General features: G+C 46.4%; 1 protein-coding gene across 2 annotated transcripts in view; it reads right to left on the bottom strand.

Moving 5' to 3' along the window:
• Window positions 1-21,115, bottom strand: part of ST8SIA5 (ST8 alpha-N-acetyl-neuraminide alpha-2,8-sialyltransferase 5) — a 100,179-nt gene that overhangs the window by 22,170 nt on the left and 56,894 nt on the right. For both annotated transcript variants that reach the window (XM_054032957.1, XM_054032958.1), the window contains 3 exons: window positions 10,267-10,359; window positions 1,568-1,654; window positions 140-284 (listed from right to left, as the gene is read on the bottom strand). In XM_054032957.1, coding sequence (XP_053888932.1) covers window positions 140-284; window positions 1,568-1,654; window positions 10,267-10,359 — 325 coding nt within the window. The remainder of the gene's footprint in view (window positions 1-139; window positions 285-1,567; window positions 1,655-10,266; window positions 10,360-21,115) is intronic.

Raw genomic sequence — 21,115 nt, 5'->3', positions numbered from 1 at the left:
GGAAAATGAAGATGCAGGATCACGCATGTTTGCAAACATTTCAAAATGTTGGTTAAAGCTTGACTACTATATAAGACTTTGTCCAATGCAGCAGCTATGGTGTGAGGTTTTAGCAAATGGATGCAGACATGTAACACACCTTCGGAAACATTCTGAAGATTTCTTGATTGATATGGAAGATTCCACTAGTATCTACTTCATATTTCAATTTAGTTCCCAGGGGAGTATTTTTCTGTGTGGTGAACAGAAAGGCAGGGGCATTGCAACATCTTGACAACGTTGACCTGTCAAATGAACAATAGGTGAAGAAGTTTACATGAACCAATAGCATGGAGTAAAGCTAAGAGTTAGAATGAGTATTGAAATGGATAGAAATTGCTGTCCCAATGATGTTATGATTAATGTGCTACTTTCACCATAGATTTCATATTACACTTAAATATACAGAGGAGTGAGTGATGTGTGCCAAAATGGAGTCAATTTCTTAGTTCACGTCTTTTAATGCCTTTTCTACTTTTGTCTTTGCAACAGAAATCCTTGAATTACTCCCACTCTTATTCCAGAGCACGTTTGTTTCTGAGCCAATGCCCATGTCTCTGATGCCTGTGCATCCACAGTGATAAATATACATGCACAAAGCTAAAACAATGCTGTGGCTTCATTCAGATAGTGGCCCTACAGGACAGCATTCCAAAGCTGGGTTCTGAAATCATTGTAGATGAACTTCAGCATAAGATAAGATAGAGTGTTCTAGGGACAAATGACAGAGGCCTCTGGATACCAGAACAGCAGCTGAGGAGGCCAGAGAATGGCAATTGAGAAGGCTAATCAGGAAAGATAATCAATGGAAAGGGTCCTGAATACAGAACAAACTATCAAGATTTTCATTCTAATGATTCTGAAGATTCTTGGCTGGTGTACAGCAGTGTTACTAGTGAAGACAGTGTAGCTGCAATCATTTACACCGGTTGAGAATTTGGTCCGCACCCTTGACGCAAGGAGCATCACAATTAACTCTTGGTTTATGACTGGAGCATAGCACCGGGAGGCAGGACTCCAGTGTTCTGTTCTATAGTTGGTCATTGACTCACTGTGATCTTCCATAATCTCTCCTCTCCCTGAAACACGCTGGGGGGGATCCTCAGCACAGATTTCCCCTCCTCATAGATAGGGTGGCCAGAGAGCAAGTGTGAAAAATCAGCATAGGGTGGGGGGGTAATAGGCGCCTATATAAGAAAAAGGCCCAAATATCAGGACTGTACCTATAAAATCAGGACATCTGGTCACCCTAGTGAGGGGTGAGTCTTAGGTGCTTCTATAGCATTCTTCCACCCTCACCCTGTCCTGCTACCTGACTTTTTTAAAATTAACAATAACCAAAACCTACTTAAATGCATTGGTCTCTCCGATCATCATGAATGGTAAAAAGTAACAGCCTCTTGATGTTTTACTTGCTCTTTAATAACCATCGATATGTGAAGACATCACTCCTTTACAATCAATTACATTGAAACTCACCCCGTTAGTGACTGGTAGCTACAGTCTCATTAACAGAAACCCATCTTACTTGAATAGGTGGGCTTCTGTAACATTCATCTCCCATTTGCACATCTGTAGGCTCTTCCACCTGTCAAACAATTCAGTTTGCTTCACCCTAAAGACAAAACCAAAGACTTTTGAGTGCACTTTTATGAAATGCACTTTTCTCCATTCATAACACTGCATTGATGAGGGCACGTAATGGTTATTTGGTAGGAAGAGATAGTTGGGCCACGTGAATGCTCTCTGTCTAAAACCTAATCCCTATGTATGACTGAAAGCACCCCTGTATTCACACCATAAACATTTTTGTAATAACCTTTGTGCAAAATATACTGTGAGGTATCATTTAAAAACTAACACCACACGAATCATCAGTATTCTTTTGTAATGTATGTACAAAATGCATACTAAGAGTTCTGAACATAAACTGAAATTATGACTAAAACATGTTTATCAGGCAAGTCTGGGGAGTGGGTAAACTGGTTTCTCAAAGACAAAAGAACAAGCTGATGATGCTAGCCAGGTGTCAAAGTTGACTGGCAATTATGTGTCAAGGGCCATTCTTTGCCAACAAAGGGGGGCAAGAACAGAGCGATCTGCATTTTGGCAAACAACCATCTGGAACCTCCTTCACCACAAGACTCCATGTCTCCTTCCTTTCAGCTGGAATGAACTTTATCTAGGGGTTACCCTCAGGAAAATGCTTTACAAAGGGTGACTGGACTATAAAACTGAGGGGCAAAAACACCCCAGGTTATTACTCTTTCACTTAACAAGACAAAGAAACCAGCTCTTTGACTTTGAGGGGAAGTGAATTTGGTTGCTGGGAACACATGGTAAGGATTTTACCTTGAACCAAGTCTACTTTGTTAAGTTTTAGCTACTAGGGTCTGGTCTATACTACCCACCTGAATCGGCGGGTAGAAATCGACCTCTCGGGGATCGATTTATCGCGTCCCGTTGGGACGCGACAATCGATCCCCGAATCGGCGCTCTAACTCCACCAGCGGAGGTGGTAGTAAGCGCCGCCGACAAAAAGCCGCAGAAGTCGATTTTGCCGCCGTCCTCACAACGGGGTAAGTCGGCTGCAATACGTCGAATTCAGCTACGCTATTCACGTAGCTGAATTTGCGTATCTTAAATCGACTCCCCGCTGTAGTGTAGATGTACCCTTAGAAGCACTTTATCTTTATTTCTCTTGTAACCATTTCTGCATTAATGGCTTATACTTGGACTCACTTAAAATCTCTCTCTTTAAATGAACTTGTTTTATTTTTAATCTAAAAAAATCCAGTGTTGTGTGTAAACTGAACTGTTTGGTAACACCAGTTAAAAGTAGAAAACTGTTGACTATTGACCCTTTACAGGTGCAAAGGACCTTTAATATCTGAACTGCCCAGGAGAGGGCTGGACAGTGCAAAACACACACATTTTGGAGGAAATTAGGGACTGGGAGTATGTTGGGGTCACCCTGCAAGTAGTAACCAAGGTTGCTGGAAGCCAGAATGCAATTGGTGTGTTGCTGACAGGCTGCTGGGATCAGAGGTGCTAGACCAGGGCTACTGTTATACACAGACACTCAGGGTTTGACCTGCTTGCTGGCAGGCTGCTTGTGAGTGGCCCAAGGTGGGAGCTACAACAGCAAAGCAGGGTGAGGCACAACCCTTCGCTGGTCTGGGTTGCACCCCGGAATGGGACACTATGGTTCTTCTTACTGTTATTATTTCTACTACAGTAGTGCCTACAGGGCCCCAGCCAGGATTGGGGCTCCATTGTGCTAGGTGCTGTACAAACATATTCCCTGCCCCAAAGAGCTTACAATCTAAATAGACAAGGCAGGCAAAGGGCAGGAGAGGAAAGAGAGGCACAAAGAAGTGAAGTGACCTGCATAAGGTCACGCAGAAGTCAGTAACACAGACAGGTACAGTCCAGAACTGTCCGAGTCCAGTGTCCTGTCCACTAGACCACAAATATTATACATCAGGCCCTGAAGTCTGATTAAGTAGTGGCAGTTAATGTCAATTCACACATCCTATTTATGCCTGTTTCTCTTTTAATCACACTTATACTTTCAGATTCTCTTCCTTCAATTCTGAAAGAAACCTGGAGAAACAGAACGTTTGAAAAACAAGGTGATCTCTTGTGTGTGATTTTTCTGGATTCCACTTGGTAATGATGGCTAATTTATGGACCCACAGAGATTAGATCTGGAAAAGATTTGGGCTTGGAATTTCAATGGGTCTAGGGAGTTTGGTGCCCAGTTTCTTTAGGCCCCTTTGAAAATCCCATTCACGAAGTATAAAGCCTCAAGTTCTCCTCTAAGGCCTTGTCCACACTAGGAATTGCAGCCATCAGGGTAACTGCACCTGTGCAAACCCCTAGTGTGCCTGCAAAACCACTATAAACTGTGATTTCCACCCCTGCAACGTAACCCTGCTTGAAACTGGGAGAATAAATTATTATTAGTGATTGTTTATCTTGCTATAGCATCTAGGAGGCCAGTCATAGAGCAGGATGCTTTGAGCTAGGCATTGTACAAACACAGAGCGGACCCCTGTCCCAAACAGCTTCAGTCTAAGTAAGCTATCCTGATGCCAAATGAAACTGATAGATACCTTGCTTATCTACGCTAAGGCTAGGTCTACACTGGAGCTGGAAGCTGTGGTTCCTAGCTTGCGTAGATGGACCCGCACTGGTTGTACTTGACCTAGAACCTAAAAACAGCATTGTGTCCGTGACTGCATGGGAGATGGTTTGGGTTAGCTGATCAAGTACGTACAAGGGGGCCAGATAGGATTGTACTTGGGGCAGCTAGCCTGAGGAGCTGCCTGTGCCACCACAGACACTCCTAATTTTAGACACTAGCTCAAGCACAGCTAGCATGGGTAAGTCTACGCGAGCTGGGAATCACACCTCCCCGCTCAAATGTAGATGAACCCGCAGCAGTGCACTGGGATAGCTACACTGGTGGCTGGCCACTGACAGCTGTAACCAGAGCATGTCCTCAGTGCAGGCAATGCCTAAGACCCGACAACTACTCTTGAAGTTAATGGGAAAAGTCCCCATTGACTTCAAGGGAGATTGGATCAAGCCCCTAGTGCACCTCTTCCAGTTAAAGATTTTTCCCAGCTGTATTTTTTGCTAGTGCTTTGTCCACTTTAGTTTTAATTGTCTCCAGTGATGGGACTTTCTCCACTTCCCTTAGGGAAACTATTCCATAAGAACATAAGAACGGTCGTACTGGGTCAGACCAAAGGTTCATCCAGCCCAGTATCTTGTCTACCAACAGTGGCCAATGCCAGGTGCCCCAGAGGGAGTGAACCTAACAGGCAATGATCAAGTGATCTCTCTCCTGCCATCCATCTCCATCCTCTGACAAAAAGAGGCTAGGGACACCATTCCTTACCCATCATGGCTAATAGCCATTAATGGACTTCACCACCACGAATTTATCCAGTTTTTTAAATGCTGTTATAGTTCTAGCCTTCACAACAACCTCAGGTAAGGAGTTCCACAAGTTGACTGTACGCTGCGTGAAGAAGAACTTCCTTTTATTTGTTTTAAACCTGCTGCCTATTAATTTCATTTGGTGGCCTCCTAGTTCTTATATTATGGGAACAAGTAAATAACTTTTCCTTATTCACTTTCTCCACACCACTCATGATTTTATATACCTCTATCATATCCCCCCTTAGTCTCCTCTTTTCCAAGCTGAAAAATCCTAGCCTCTTTAATCTCTCCTCATATGGGACCCATTCCAAACCCCTAATCATTTTAGTTGCCCTTCTCTGAACCTTTTCTAGTGCCAGTATATCTTTTTTGAGATGAGCAGACCACATCCGTATGCAGTATTCAAGATGTGGGCGTACCATGGATTTATATAAGGGCAATAAGAACATAAAATAACCTTCTGCTAAGAGTCTGAGCCAGAATGGCCTGTAGATTTGACATTAGAAGATCGTCTTTCATATCTTCTGGGGAAAGGAAGAGGGCTTCAATGGTCAGCATCATGGGACTACCTTAAAGCTCCAGAAGTTGCTCCTACCTACCTAGATGAGTTCATGTGTGATCTTCAGTATCTGGAACCTAGATATCCTGGTGACTGGGAACTCACAAATATCTAGGTAGAATGGATATGTGATGTCCCCTTTTGGACTTTGATGAAGTTTGAGGTCTCTTTGAGGCTGCTGGATCTTGGTGCATTGTCTTTGGGTTTGAGGGGTTTGAATGCTCCCTATGCTGGTTTTCAATAAAATAACAAGGATATTTTAAGAATAGCTTTATATATAACACTGGTATAATTTAAGACTTTCAAGAGTGTGGAAGTCACTCTTAAAGATCTGGGTCATACTGTACCTTCTGTGGTCCATCGGAGCATGCTAATTTGGAAATCTTCCATTATCCCTGAGGGATAACTAAGGGGAAAAGAATATTCCCCAAGCACATTAGAAGAACCCAGTGTGGCAAACAGAGCTTTGCTGTGTTAAACAGCTTATGGTACCACCGTAATACAAATAATTTATAACTGCACATCCAAGGCTAATTCTATCCCATTAAATTGGAATCCACTTACAACTGAGTGCCACTGGATAAGATACAGAGAGGTGATTTTCTCTATGCCCTGCAATCAATATAAGAGAACACGATTCCAGCACTCACCACCTTCAGCCCGCTCCCTGGCAAGTTGTTCCCATTCTCACCATTTATTTTTAAGCATTGTGAGTCAGCAAACTAGACAAAGTTGCTATGCCAATGTCCTTCATCCAGTGCCAGTTACAGGGGGAAAGGCATTAGCCAGCTTTGCTATCTGTACAGAGTCAATGAGGGAGGCGTATGTCCAAGATTCATGCAGCGCTGTAGCAGCAAAGTGCTGTTGCTATTGCTTTCGATGGCGGTTTTCATCAATACTTTGCATGTCTAGAGCAACTTTTCATTTGAAAATCTCAAAGCGCTTTACAAACAATAATTAGGCCTATGAGTAGGAAAGTGTTATCACTGAAGCTCTAAGCACCTGGAGGCAGGAACTTTGTCTTTTATACTTTGTCTGTAAAGTAACTGGTACCTGGCACTATCCAAATAATAAGTAACTACAATCCCCAGTTTCCAACCTGAGGCAGAGAGGTTAAATATCTTGCTCAAGGTCACACACTAAGGGCTTGTCTTCACTACCCGCCCGGATCGGTGGGTAGAAATCAATCTCTCGGGGATCGATTTATCGTGTCTCGTCGGGACGCGATAATCGATCCCTGAATCGACGCGTGTACTCCACCAGCCCAGGGAGGAGTAAGCGCCGTCGATGGGGGAGCCGCGGCGGTCGATTTGCCGCCGTCCTCACAGCGGGGTAAGTCGGATCAGATACGTCGAATTCAGCTACACTATTCCCATAGCTGAATTTGCGTATCTGAAATCGATTCCCCCATAGTGTAGACGTAGCCTAAGTCAGTGGCAGATCTGAGAATAGAGCCCCTAAATTCTAATTCCAAGTTACTCTGCTCTAACCCCTAGAGAACCCAGTCCCTCGGACAAATAGCTGATAAATGGTGGCTGAGCTGTAGGGAAATTCCTCCCGCGTAGGCCTACTGCTGCAATGGCTAAAAAAAAAAAAAAATATTTTATGGACCAGCTGCAGGTTTTTCTTTGAAGCCAAGACAAGGGTGAGATTGACTCCAGTAAGTCCCATGGAATATTCAGGTGGCAACCACGTCTGCAGGTCCTGCTCACTCTTTGCTTGAGATTCTCAGCTGAATGCCTGTCTAGGGCTGAATATGCTGTGGATGGAGGCATGGGCGGTGGGTCTCACAGGCCAGGGGAGCCCGCCCACACCCCGCCTGGAGGCCCCCTCCTGCTTCCCACTCTTCCTTCGTGGCCTCAGCCCAAGCTGCTCCTCTTCCCCAAAGCAGGCAGGGGCAGGTCAACTGGCTGGCGGCCTGGGACCTGGGGCAGCTGGTGTGGGTACTCGAGCCGCCTGTCTGGCATCTGGGGCTGGGGGCGCTGGGGAGGACTGGCCGGTGCGGTCCAGGGCTGGGAAGGGGAGCCGGCGGCTGGGGCCGGCCAGTGAGCCAGGACTCGGGGCAGCTGGTGCGGGGCTTCTTCAGCCGTGGTGGGGCACTCGGGGTTGGGGAGGGGGACAGGGCCTCACGCAGAAGGGGTGGGGTCAGGGGTTAGCCTCCCCAAATGGGCGGTTCATGCGCCACCCACGGATGGAGGCATTTTGTCCAGGATCATGTGTTAAAGGCGAAATGTGATACGTGTCAGAAAGCATGAAAGATAGAGGGTAAGGGAAAAACTGTCCTTATATCTATGTCCATTACAGACAGTCCCTTTCAGAGGGTAGCAGTGGGCCAAACAGGACCACCGAGAGTGCCATCATATTTCCTTACCTAAAGAATGCAAACTGCAGAGTTTGGCATGGACCTGCCTATCACACTACCGAAAGCATGCCAGAAATATCCGAAGAGTAGTGTATGTTGGGTTCCTCCTCCTTTCCTGTCCCTTCCTCATCTGATCTGCCAGCCAGTGTTTTATCTTGTCTTTGTCTTGTCTTAGAACAAAAGCTCTTCAAGGCCCTGATTCAGCAAAGCACTTGAGCACATGTTTAATTTTAAGTGCACAAGTGGTCTCATTGAAGTAAATGAAATTTATGCACATGCTTAACTACTTAGCTCAATTGGGGCCCAGGACAGGAAATATGTCTTGATCTGTGTTTAACAATAATAATACCTTGCTCTTTCATAGTGCTTTTCATCAGTAGATCTCAAAGGGCTTTACAAAGGAGGTCAGTGTCATTATCCCCATTTTACAGGTGGAGAAACTGAGGCACAAAGAGTTGATGGTGTCCAGTTTGCAAATTAATTCCAGTTCTGCAGTTTCTCATTGAAGTCTGTTTTTGAAGTTTTTTTGTTGAAGAATTGCCACTTTTAAGTCTGTTATTGAGTGTCCAGGGAGACTGAAGTGCTCTCCTACTGGTTTTTGAATGTCACAGTTCTTGATGTCTGATTTGTGTTCATTTATTCTTTTGCATAGAGACTGTCTGGTTTGGCCAATGTAATGGACATCATTAAATTAGGCCTGAATAAAGACTGGGAGTGGATGGGTCACTACAAAAAGTAATTTTCCCTGTTTTGATATTCATCCCTTCTTGTCAACTGTTGAGAACAGGCGACTTCCACCTTAACTGAATTGTCCTCGTTAGCACTGACCCCCCACTTGGTAAGGCAACTCCCATCTTTTCATGTGCTGTTATATATATACTGCTTACTGTATTTTTCACTCCGTGAATCTGATGAAGTGGGTTTTAGCCCACGAAAGCGTCTGCCCAAATAAATCTGTTAGCCTCTAAAGTGCCACAAGGACTCCTCGTTGTTTTTGCTGATACAGACTAACACGGCTAACAGTCTGAAACTGTTTTCAAGGTGACACATTATTTTTAATAATAAATAATTGTTTAAACCAATACCTGGGCTGTTTCTTTCCATTTACATGTGGAATCTCTCCAGGATTTGTTACAGTTTTGTAGAGAAGACTTTTAAGCTACTTTGTCTAGGACAAACTCCTCTGCTCCATAGCTTAGAACTCAGTCACAGGGTATGTCTACACTGCAACTGGAGAGTGATTCTCAGTGTGGGTAGACAGCCATGCATTAGAGCAGGGGTCGGCAACCTTCAGCACACGGCCCAGCAGGGTAATCCGCTGGCGGGCCACGAGACATTTTGTTTACGTTGACCGGCCACCGCTTCCCACAGCTCCCATTGGCCGGGAACGGCGAACCACGGCCACTGGGAGCTGCGGGGGGTCGTGCCTGTGGATGGTCAATGTAAACAAAATGTCTCGCGGCCTGCCAGCGGATTACCCTGATGAGCCGTGTGCCGAAGGTTGCCGACCCCTGCATTAGAGCTAGTGCACTAAACATAGCGGTGTAGCTAAAGATAGCTCAGGCAACTGCCTGGGCTAGCCACCCGAGCATGCACCCAGGCAGTCCAGGCAGGTTTGTACTCAAGAAGCTTCCCCCAGTATAGTATGCTATTTTTAGCATACTAGCTTGAGCAGAACTAGCACTTGTTTGCCTGCACTGGGCAGCGCGCTTCCAGCTGCTACATGGACATTTACCTATTGTGCAGTTGTTTTATGAGCACAACTCCCATGGATATCAATGGGAGTATATGCAGGACATGTACTAAGGAAGCCTGTAGTGAAAATAAGGAATATGCACTGTGGATTGAAGAAGAGAATTTTGTCCTTACATCAGTTATTATTTTACCTTTTTATTATGTTTTAAAACCCCTTTTCAGGGATGTATAATCCTCTTAGGCAACTGATACATTTCCCGATGTACCTGTGGGACCACGCAAGATGGAATACTGATACTGCGTCGATCAAATGACAGAATCGTGCTATGCTACTGAATTGTTTAAATTACTTGGCAAATGAAAACACACGATATGATCTCAGTAGAGGGCCCTGAATAGACTATTATAGATGAAAACATGGGCTCCTTACATTAATCAAATTCAGACCGTGGCACTGAGACTGGCCCAAAGCCCACTGAAATGAATGGAAAGAGCCCCATTGTCTCCACTTGGGATCAAGTTCTTAATCCCCATTTCTTTGAGATGGAAGTTCAAAATCCCTGCTCCTTAGAGATGTGTCTTTGGCCCCCGCATTATACATGTGTTTGTAACCCGTCTGACAGGGCAACCATTTTATAAAGCAATTGCTCATACTTACATAGAGAGCACTTTCACCTCAATGATATCCTGTCTTAATTCCAGGCATTTGGTGGAGTTGTATTCAAAAGGTCCTTCATAAAACTCAAAGTACCTAAGGAAGAACAAGGACAAAAATAACAAAGGTTGCAAACAAATGTTAGATTCTGAAACATAGCTTTGTTTATCAAGGGAAGCATGCCTGAAGCCAATGCCAGTGTTCCCTGTCCCTTTTAGGAGTGCACGGTCTGGCCCCAGAATAGAGCAAAGTTATTACGCAAAAGCAAAACACTGGTACCATCTGTGACTGCAAAATGCCAAGTGTCCCTGTCCCTTTAGAAACTCAAATGCTAATGGTCAGATTTTCAAGAGAGAGCTCCCACCACCACTTTCCATTTAGCCAGTTTAAATAAGTGGCCAGGTTTTCAAAACTGCTCAGCTCCCAGTTAGGCACTTAAGTGAAGTCACCAGATTTTCAAGTGGTCAGAATGGGCACAAGGTACTTTTTAAAGATCTTTTTAAGTGTCTTTTCTTAGGATGAAAGCTACAATTTCTACATGACAGGAATAGCATTTTGAGCTTGGTTCTTCTTGTCAATATCACAATTTTAAGCAGTTGACCTTTTCTTTGGGTTTTTCCCCCCCTTAGTACATGTTTTTGATCGGAGATCCCTTTAATTTAGAAAATAAGGATTTAAATGGTAAGAAGTGGATTTAATCATTTAAATGGATTTACTACTCTCCATCACAAATAAGACTGATAATCAAGTTTTTGATGCAAACACAGACATGAAAACACAGCTTTCTCAGTTAAACCTACCTACGATATTCGTTGGACTAGGATGAAAGGGCAAATTAAATTAAATTTCAGATATTCAAATTAGACACCAGAGGGAGCCCATGCTGTCTACGAAATTTAATGAAAACATACTGGAACTACCAAAGGAAGAATAATGATTTCAAACCAAGCTCCCTATCTGCCTAAATATTTAAGTACCATTTCATCACTGGAAGTCAGTAAATCAAAATCATTTATCTTTTAGAAGACGCACTCTAGCCTCAACAGAAGTTATAGGCTTAATGCAGAAATTAGTGGGGAAATACTATGACCTGTGCTATGCAGGAGGTCAGACTAGATGATCATAATGTTGTCTTCAGGCCTTAAACGCTATGAATCTATAACTACTGACTTCATTTACTATGTATTTTGTATTTTCCATAAGGAAGAAAAGTACGAGGGTTTTCCACTTTATGGCCATATATTGGGAATAGAACTGGAATGTGGGTTGGTTCCTAACACAGTTTTAACATTATTTTTAAGTAAATTGGCATCAAAATACTAAGTTTTCAACAACTATTTCTTTGAAACAGTCAAGGAAAAAGTTACTTCTCTTGGTAGTTCAAGCAATAAGAAGTGCCTTAAATTTTGGGAACCCATCTTGGGACATCTAATCTGGAGAAGTAATGAGCACTCATAGTTCCCAAAGAAGGTAAGGGTGTCTAGGGCCTCACCTATATTCAAAGTTACACCAGTTTAACTTTACATTGATTTAACAGCTGATTTGGTTAAACCAGTGCAAATCTTTTGTGGACACACTTCGATTTAAATCTGGTTCATTCCAATTTATCTTAACTCGATAAGGAATCAGCGTTGGTATCACAACTTTTTGGTCACAGAACTTTGGCCTGGTCCACACTAACCCCCCACTTCGAACTAAGGTACGCAAATTCAGCTACGTTAATAACGTAGCTGAATTCGAAGTACCTTCATTCGAACTTACCGCGGGTCCAGACGCGGCAGGCAGGCTCCCCCGTCGATGCCGCGTACTCCTCTCGCCGAGCTGGAGTACCGGTGTCGACGGCGAGCACTTCCGGGATCGATCCGGGATCGATTTATCGCGTCTAGACAAGACGCGATAAATCGATCCCAGAAGATCGATTGCTTACCGCCGGACCCGGAGGTAAGTGTAGACCTACCCTGTGTGTATGCAGCTTCTCTTACCAGGCTGAGGCTGCAGTCAGGAAACACCACCAAGCCCCACCAGCTGCTGCTGTTTTTGAAGGCATGATGCAGTGCACTTCTACTGCATATAGCTAGGCACAGGGACTGAATATTAATGACACCTGGGTCATCTGTGGGATTTGAACCCAGTCCCTCTGGACCTAAAAAGCCTGGCTCACCACTGCTTAAGCATAGTTCTCAACCACGGGTCTGGGGCCCCCTAAAGGGCCATGAGCAGGTTTCAGGGGCCACAAAGCAGGGCAAGCATTAGACTTGCTGGGACCCAGGGCTGAAAGCCAAAGCCCCACCATGTGGGGTTGAAGCCCAGGGCTCTGAGCCCCGCCACCCCAGGCTGAAGCTAAAGCCTGAGCAACTTAGCTTCATGGGGGCCCCTGTGGCATGAGGCCCCAGGCAATTGCCCTGCTTGCTAGCCCCTAATGCAAGTCCTGGCTTTTAGATGCAAAAAAACCCAATTGTGGCCCAGGTGGGCCATGGAGTTTTTATAGCATGTTTGGGGAGGGGAGGGCTCAGACAGAAAACTGTTGAGAACCCATGAGCTAAAGGACCCATCTCAAAGATAGTAGCAAACTCATAATGCTCTTTACACGGTCTGAGCACTAGAGGGAGACAAAGAGCCACACTGTATTCATGGGGGTTACTCCATACAGCAGGGTCCCAGCCTGTCCTTGCAATGGGTATGAACATGAGCCACCCCTCTCTCCCATTGGCCTCTGCCATCTGTCCTTTCCATTCTCTCAAGGCAACGCTGGTAACACAGTAAGGCAGGATGAGTGATCAATGACAGTATTTTGCTGTAGTACAAAACAGTAACTATAAACTGAGGGCCTGATTCTCCTCTGACTTCCTCTGACACTAGATTTTCAACAGCGCCGCTTCACTGAGTTCACTGGAGTCACTCCTTACTTCGACTGCTGTGAGCGAGAGGAGAGGGCAACCCTGAATGTGCGCATTTCCCTCCACAGCTAGAGGATGAAATGCAACGCCATGCCGACGTCCACCACACGGTAGGCACCAATCCATAGGGGCTTATGTGGGACATAAGGGGTGTGTGGACCTGGTGCTGGCCTTCTGCACAGGGGTGAGTATCACCCCGAATGAACAGAATACACAGTAAGTCCCTGGATACCGAAAGACATTGTTAAAATCCAGATGCACACTCTTCTTTCCCATTCTGCGTCCATTTCCTAAATTAGAGAACCCCAGCTCTGACGTCAAACAGTTCACGTTACCATATGGTAATCCTGCGGGGGGGGGGGGGGGGGAAGCTGGCTTCCGTCAGAGAGGGAGATGGTACTTTACGAGCTATGTATGAAATGTCCTGAGTCCCAGAGACCCCCCCGGATCATTTCCTGTTTACACAAACAGCCAAGCCAAATGCTGAGAAGAGAAAGGATGTGTTATAAACCAGGGGGAATGGGGTGGGGGAAGGGATTATACTAAAACTCAACAGTGCTTACAGGATGAAAGGAAACCCCAGTAATAGTACTGCATTTATAACAGAGGAACTCCATTAAATAACATTTGAAAAGATTAGAGGGCCATATTGTGAGCCCCTTATTCTCACTGAGCAGCACCTCGCTTCTCAAATAGCCTCATTGCTTTCAGTAGGATCTTGTGGGAACAAGGGATTCGCAGCCTGGCTCCTCGGACTGGGTCCTACACAGGCGGCCGGTGAACATATTTCTTGGGGGGCTGAGCCTACCCGGCACTCACCTCATACTGGCAGCTCTGGCCTGCAGGGCTGGGCCCAGCTCTCCGCTCCAGCCTGTTGCTCTTGCTGCTCGCAGATTCATCGCCTGCCACAGTATCACAGTTTTCGACCAGAGCGCCTGGTTGAAAAGGGACCCTGGCGGCTCCAGTCAGCACTGCTGACTGGGCCATTAAAAGTCGGTCGGGAGTGCAGCGGGGCTAAGGCAGACTCCCTGCCTGCCCTGGCTCTGCGCAGCTCCTGGAAGCGTCTGGAATATCCCTGCATCCCCGAGGCGCAGGGGCAATGAGGAAAGCTCCACATGCTGCCCCCAACCCAAGCACTGACTCCGCAGCTCCCATTGGCCGGGAACTACAGCTAATGGGAGCTGCGGAGGGCGGCGCCTGTGAACATGGAGTCGCCTGGCCGCCTCTGCCTCTAGAAGCCGAACATGCCGGCTGCTTCTGGGAGAGCTGGAGCGCACACCCCAACCCCTAGCCTCAGGTCAGAATTCCCTCCCACACCCTAACTCCCTCCCAGAGCCTGCCTCCCAACCCCCGTTCCAGCCCTGAGCCCCATCCCAGATTCCACACTCCCTCCCACACCCCAACCCTCTGCCCCAATCCTGAGCCCGCTCCCGCACTCCAAACCCCTCAGCCTTTAGCCCCCTCATGTATCCCAAACCCCTCATCCCTGGCCCCACCCCAGTGCTCGCACCCTCATCCAGAGTCCTCATCCCCTCCCGTACCCCTGCCCCAGCACGGAGCTCCCTCCCGCACTCTGAACCCCTCATTTCTGGCCTCACCATGGAGCCTGCACCCCTCCTGCACCCCCACCCCCTACCCCAGCCCCAGCCCAGTGAAAACCCCAGAGAAGGGGTGGGGCAGGGGTGAGGCAAGGATGTTTAGTTTTGTGAGATTAGAAATTTAGCAGCCCTATTCAGCAGGAGAGACCACCTGTAAAAAGGAGAAGGTGGCTCAGTCTCCATGCCAGTCCAACCATTAGTCTTTCTGGTGAGACTGCTAGAAAAGGGCGCTAACTGTGATTTAGATGTTGGTGCAGTAGGAACTGATCTAAAACCAGCTCACCTCACATAAGCCATGAAACAACCATCACATGGGCTATCACCCTGATCTGGATTTGAACCATCAAGCCAGAAGTGAAGCCCTCTAGCTCCAGGATATCCAGTCCCCAGAGCCAAGCTGTCCCAGCTTTAAAGACTTACTGAAATGCTATCTATTAAACATATATTAAAATAAAATCCTATTTGCCTCTCTTTCTCCCCAGTAGCATTTACTCTATTTATTTGCTTTTAATAGAGGCAGCTTGCTGAAACAGAGGTAGGCCTCTTCCTTCAGAACTGCGGTGTGTGGTACTTTCCCATGAGAGGCACTGTACCTTCACCCACTCACTATATTATAAGTGAAGGTTCTGCCTATTAACTCCCACTCTACATTATGCAATTCCTTGCAACTGATGAGGCGCTAGGCTTTTAAGTAGTATAATTAGCATAAATAGGTAACATGACAGAAATCTGTCCTCTCCATTAGTCTAAACTTGACAGACAGCTATGAAATGACAGCTGGGTACATTTTATTTTGTTTTAGATTATTGATTACCCAGGTGCACATTCTCACTGACAGACACTCAACAGCCATCCCTTTTACCCAGTGGGGCTCGATGTTCTACCTTCCCAAGGACAATGATCATTCTTCCATGAATTCAAAGAAGTTTTTACACTGCATGCCCAGAATGTCACCTCTCTCTACTTTAACTTTTCCCCCCATCTCTGGAAACCTGAGTAATTTTTGTCCCCCACTCCCAAGACCACCAATTAACTGAAAATACACTCCGATGCAAAAATATACACACTGACACAAAAATACAGGAATCTTCACATATGTCCAAAATGGATAGAACTATATAAAACATACAGCACACGTACAGGACCTGTAACATGCCCAAAGATGCAAACACACTGGGTTAGATTTTCTCATAGTTGTACCCTGTACACTTTGTTTACAAACTACTGTAGGTACATTCAGGTCACTTTTGGTTATCTAATATTTGACGGCTCTTTCTAGCATCAAATCCCACGTCTTAAGACAACACCTACAGCTGTGAGTGCAGGAAGAGGATTCTTTCCGTATGACTCTCAGTAGTGAAATGAAATGTGATTTGCACTGTGGACTTCCAGCTTTTACGAGCTGAGGCTTTCTTCCTCTCTAACCTTCATTTCTCTTTCATGCTTTTATTTATAGATGTGCAGCTTTTGAGTTCACTACTGATCGAAGGAATTGGTACCGTGCTCATGCATTGGCTACTGTAACTCTGAGCTCTTTGATCAACTGCAGTTAAGTTACCTCTTCTCCTTGACCTCCAAGATCTCCTTGATCATGCTCCATCAGTTATAATGTCTGCAACCTCAGTCCTGCCCTAGAGGGACTCTGCCATTGGGCCACCGGTTCATTAGATACGTTGTGCAGATTTAAAAAATATAGTTAAGTGTCACTATCAGACATGTGTCTTTAAATGAGAGCTTTCTCTCCTACCGGCTTCTGTATCTAAGTCAGCATGCTCAGTTTGTGATGACTGCGAGTTCCACTTCCACAGCAAGGGATCCTGATGCCATATAGACAGGATTATGATCTCACTGCAGGAAGAACAAGCTTTTCTCCAAAACCAAACACCTTCCGCTGGCTAAGAAAATGAGAAGTAAAGGGCCCGGTCCTGCGGGCTTTTATGAAGTTCTAAATAAGGGAAAAGCCCTATTGACTTTACTGGAGGATCTGAGTGAAGGCCTAGTCTCTCTTGCCTTCCTCACATGAATAGTTCAATGTGAATACGAGAATAAGGCTAGCAAGGTTTGGCCATTAACAGAGATTTCAGGATTTGGCCCAAATAAATTGATAAATGTATTATCTCCTTTTAAATTCTGGCCCCAAATTTGTTAGCCACACAGTAACACTTACCTAGCATTTTACATCTTCCAACAGCTGTCCAAATATCAACTAATCCTCACCATATCCCTGAAAGGTAGGTAGGTAATGCCCCAGTTTTACAGATGAGGAAGCTAATGCAGAGGTTAAATGACTGGCGTGGCAGAGCCAGAATGAGAACCCAGGAGTTCTGGTTCTGCTCTCACTCTACACCAGTGGAGCCCTGTTAACTAGAATGAGATTGCACCAGGAACACTGGCCTCTGATGTTAAGTGAAATAACCTTTCATATGGTATCTGTGAAAGAGAATACCTGAGAACATACCATTGCCAAATGGAATCTCCGGCTTCCATAGCAGCTCAGAACTGGCAAGGGAGTGGGAACAATACAGCGTGTGGATCAACTTACACTCCTCTAGGAGCCCGGGACAAAAAAGTCACATTGCTTTGTATGCTGTTTCTGCAGTCTGATAAACTATCCGTGGTAGCTAGATACTGGGAAGGGTCTTTAAAGTGAAGGAGTGACTTGTGTGGGGGTGGTGTGTGTTGTAATAACTGGGCCTACAAAGTTATCCTAATTGTAAGATCAAGTGGAAGGAGGGAGTAAAAGTCTATTAAATGTCACAACACCCTATAACAATAATAGTTAAGGGGAGAAGGTGGGAAAGGGAGACAGAAAGACTAAATTAGTCTAAACAAAAAAGGCCTAGTCAATTAATTCAAAGACTGTGTTAACAGCATGCCTGGTAAATAAGAAAAGTGGGGGACTGAAAAATCAATAGACCAAAATTGGCGTGTGGAAAATTAGGCCAAACTAGTAAACAGAATAATAAGAGGAAGGGCTATTCCACCCACCACTCCCTTTTGGGGTCCTTAAAAGAAAACCTCGTGGGGAAAAATTAAGAAGCAGCAGCTGTCGGCCAAAAATGCAGGTGACTAAAAGAAAAGTAGGAAGGTGCAAGCTTCACCATCGTGGCTGCTATCCCCGTTTCCTGAAACTCTGAAGTCCACCACAACGCCACTGGGCCTTCTTTGTCCTGGGCCTGAGAAATGCCCTGAACAGGCCCAACCAGTCAAAGGGACCCAAATGACATCGCCACCTCCACTGGCTCTGGCAAAATCCCAGATGTGAAACTTGGTGAGTGTCCTTATCCTTCCTTACCTTATTTTTTCACTTTCCTATCCTTCACCTTTTGTCTTCTCTCTAATAAGAGTCTGGCCTAGCAGGCCAAGACTGTCTATTTTGCAACACTGCTGTAGGCCTGTAACCAGAAAGGCAATGAAAAACAATGCCCTACACAGCCTACTGCTGATGCACGTTTGCCCGGTCTGGGAGTGGCTCATGAAACCATGTGCCGTGCCTGTGTTTTAAGCAGTGTTGTTGCAGGCATGTTGGTCCCAGACATTAGAAAAACCAGGTGGGTGAGGTGATATCCTTTATTAGACCAACGTCTGTTGGTGAGAGAGAAGTGTCAAGCTACACAGGGTATGTGTACACTGCAATTAGTCACCTCTGGCTGGCCCGTGCCAGCTGACCCAGGCTCACGGGGCTCAGTCTAAGGGGCTGTTCAACTGTGGTGTGTGATGGGGTGTGACTCACCACTGCGGCGCCTCCTGCTGGCTGCCCTGGGGATTCGCTCTGTATGTCAGTCCACCCTCTACTGGTGATGTCTTGGCAATGTCACTTCTGCTCCTGGGACCCATGTCACTCCCAGGACCGCAGCATCCTTTTCATGACACAGCCCTCCAGCTGTGCCACACTCTATGTTCCCCCCTTCCAGGGAACAGTATCGCAGTCCCTCAGTCCAGCCGCTTCCTCAGTGATAAGTGGGGGTGAGGGGGACCCGGGCCTGCCCACTACTCCGGGTCCCAGCCCAAGGACCCTGTGGATGGCTGCCACTTGCTGCGTCCCCTCCGACTTATCTATAGATCTCCCTGGGCCACTTCCCCGCAGCCCCAGCACCCTCTTTGCCCTTGTCTCAGGGCCTCAGCCTGCAGATCCCTGCAGCCTGCCATGAGCTGCCCGTAGCTCCCTGGGTTTCTGCCTGCAACACCGCTATGTCCGGGGTGCTTGCTGCCCTCTGCCTGCAAGGCAGCCAGTCCTCCTTCCTCCTCAAGCTCCAGGGAGTGACTGAAGCTGCTCTGCTCTGCAGCCCTTCTTATATGGGCCAGCCCAGCTCTGACTGGCTGCTCCTTGCAGCCCCTCTCTGATTGGCTGCCTCCTGGCGGCCTCCCAGGGGCTCTATTAACCCCTTATGAGCCAGTGTGGGGCAAACACCCCACCACATGATGTAGACGGTCAGGCTTGGGCTCAAGTCCGAGTACTGAGACACTCCCATCTTGCAGGGTTCAACTGGTCATAGAACTGGTCCTTGATGTCAGAAGACGAGGCGAGTGTTGGGGCATACACACTCACAAGTTTGACTAGGCCCTTAGATGTGAACAAGCATAGTACCAAAATTCTCTCTGATCCATTCGTAGGTGGCTCAATCATCCCCAGAAGTGAGTCCTTGATGGTAAATCCTACTCCATGCTCTCGCGTTTCTTCTGCACTTTTCCCCTGCCATAAAAATGTGTAGTCTTTTTCTATGAGAGATCCACTTGATGCTAGCTGTGTTTCTTGGAGGGATGAGATATCCACATTGAGTTGTTTCAGCTTGTCATTGATCACGGCAGTTTTTATATGCATCTTTGATCGCTGAAGGTCCTCAGATAATCCAGTTGTCATGGTGCGAACATTCCAGCACCCTATCTTTAAGGATGTTTTCTTTCTTTTACTTGATTTGCCTGGTGCGTTGGTTACAATCTACTTGTCATGTTATAAAACTCTAAGCTCCAAGCACCCATTGAAGCAGGCAAACTGTGGTGGGACAACACCCTATTGTCTGGGGGCTGACCAGTTTTATGGCTGGCGATAGTTGCCCAGTGAGATACGATGATCTCTCCCTCCGTCAGAGGCCGCCCCTGGCACTCAACACTACACCAATCGAATAAGAGCTTAGAACCAGTGACTGCTGCCTCCCGTGTTGTGTCGATGTTCGAGGCAATGCTGGAGTACCTCTCCAGGGCGCAAGCCTGGGCAAATGATATGGAGGCCCTGAGTTGCTCATGCATCAGGACCCCCCTCTTAGTGTCACCGGTAAAATCCATAGGAGAGGAAGAAAAAATATATCTGGTACCCAATCCGCTGCAGATACTAAAATGTTAGTACCTGAGCGCCTTTGGGGCTCCACTCTGGATTTTCTGTCTAAATTTACTCTCATAGCCTTACATTCTCCTGAATTCACCCATAAGGTGACAATGGTCCCTTCTGACCTTAAAAATCTATGAATCTTTGAACCCCCTGAACCTTCACTAGTTTTTAGAACCAACCTTTTATGAGGTTCTGAAATGTTTGGCTAACTTAGTTTTCTTCCATTTCCACAAGCTTCTCCACTTTCAGATTAGAGACAGCATTAGAAGTGTCAAGATACCAATAGGAAGGCTGTTCCCATGAGATTTTTTGCCCAGTTTTCCACATTCTAGGGGTTCAGTCAAGCATCCAAAAATTTGGATGCTTCCCCACACTGGACCTGAATTCCCAAACTGTGGATGTTCGCTCATCACTAAGGGCTGATCTTCACTACCCGCCCGGATCGGCGGTAGAAAATCGATCTCTCAGGGATCGATTTATCGCGTCTCGTCGGGACGCGATAATCGATCCCCGAATCGACGCGCGTACTCCACCAGCCCAGGTAGGAGTAAGCGCCGTCAACGGGGGAGCCGCAGCGGTCGATTTGCCGCCGTCCTCACAGCGGGGTAAGTCGGATCAGATAAGTCGAATTCAGCTACGCTATTCGCGTAGCTGAATTTGCGTATCTGAAATCGATCTCCCCCCCCATAGTGTAGACGTAGCCTAAGAGCCTCAAGGTCTTAGCTCCGGATCTGCACCACAGGCTGTGCACTGATGATGACTCTAGCTGTATGCATCCCCACCTGAGTGAATCTTAGGGCTTGCACACACTAGCACACACTAGCGCTTACTTTGATATAACTTAAGTCGCTCAGGAGTGTGGAAAAGCTGAGCAACTGCCCTGAGCAACGTAAGTTACGCCAACCGAAGCGCCGGTGCGCACGGCGCTATGTCAGTGGGAGACGCTCTCCTGCCGACAAAGTTCCTGCTGCTCAGGGAAGCGGAGTTATTAAGCCAACAGGAGAGCTCTCTCCCGCCAGCAGAGAGCACTG

Source organism: Malaclemys terrapin, chromosome 6 (assembly GCF_027887155.1).
Source record: "Malaclemys terrapin pileata isolate rMalTer1 chromosome 6, rMalTer1.hap1, whole genome shotgun sequence".
Taxonomy (NCBI): domain Eukaryota; kingdom Metazoa; phylum Chordata; order Testudines; family Emydidae; genus Malaclemys; species Malaclemys terrapin.
The sequence above is the reverse complement of the archived record's forward strand: the minus strand, read 5'-3'. Positions and strand labels throughout refer to the sequence as shown.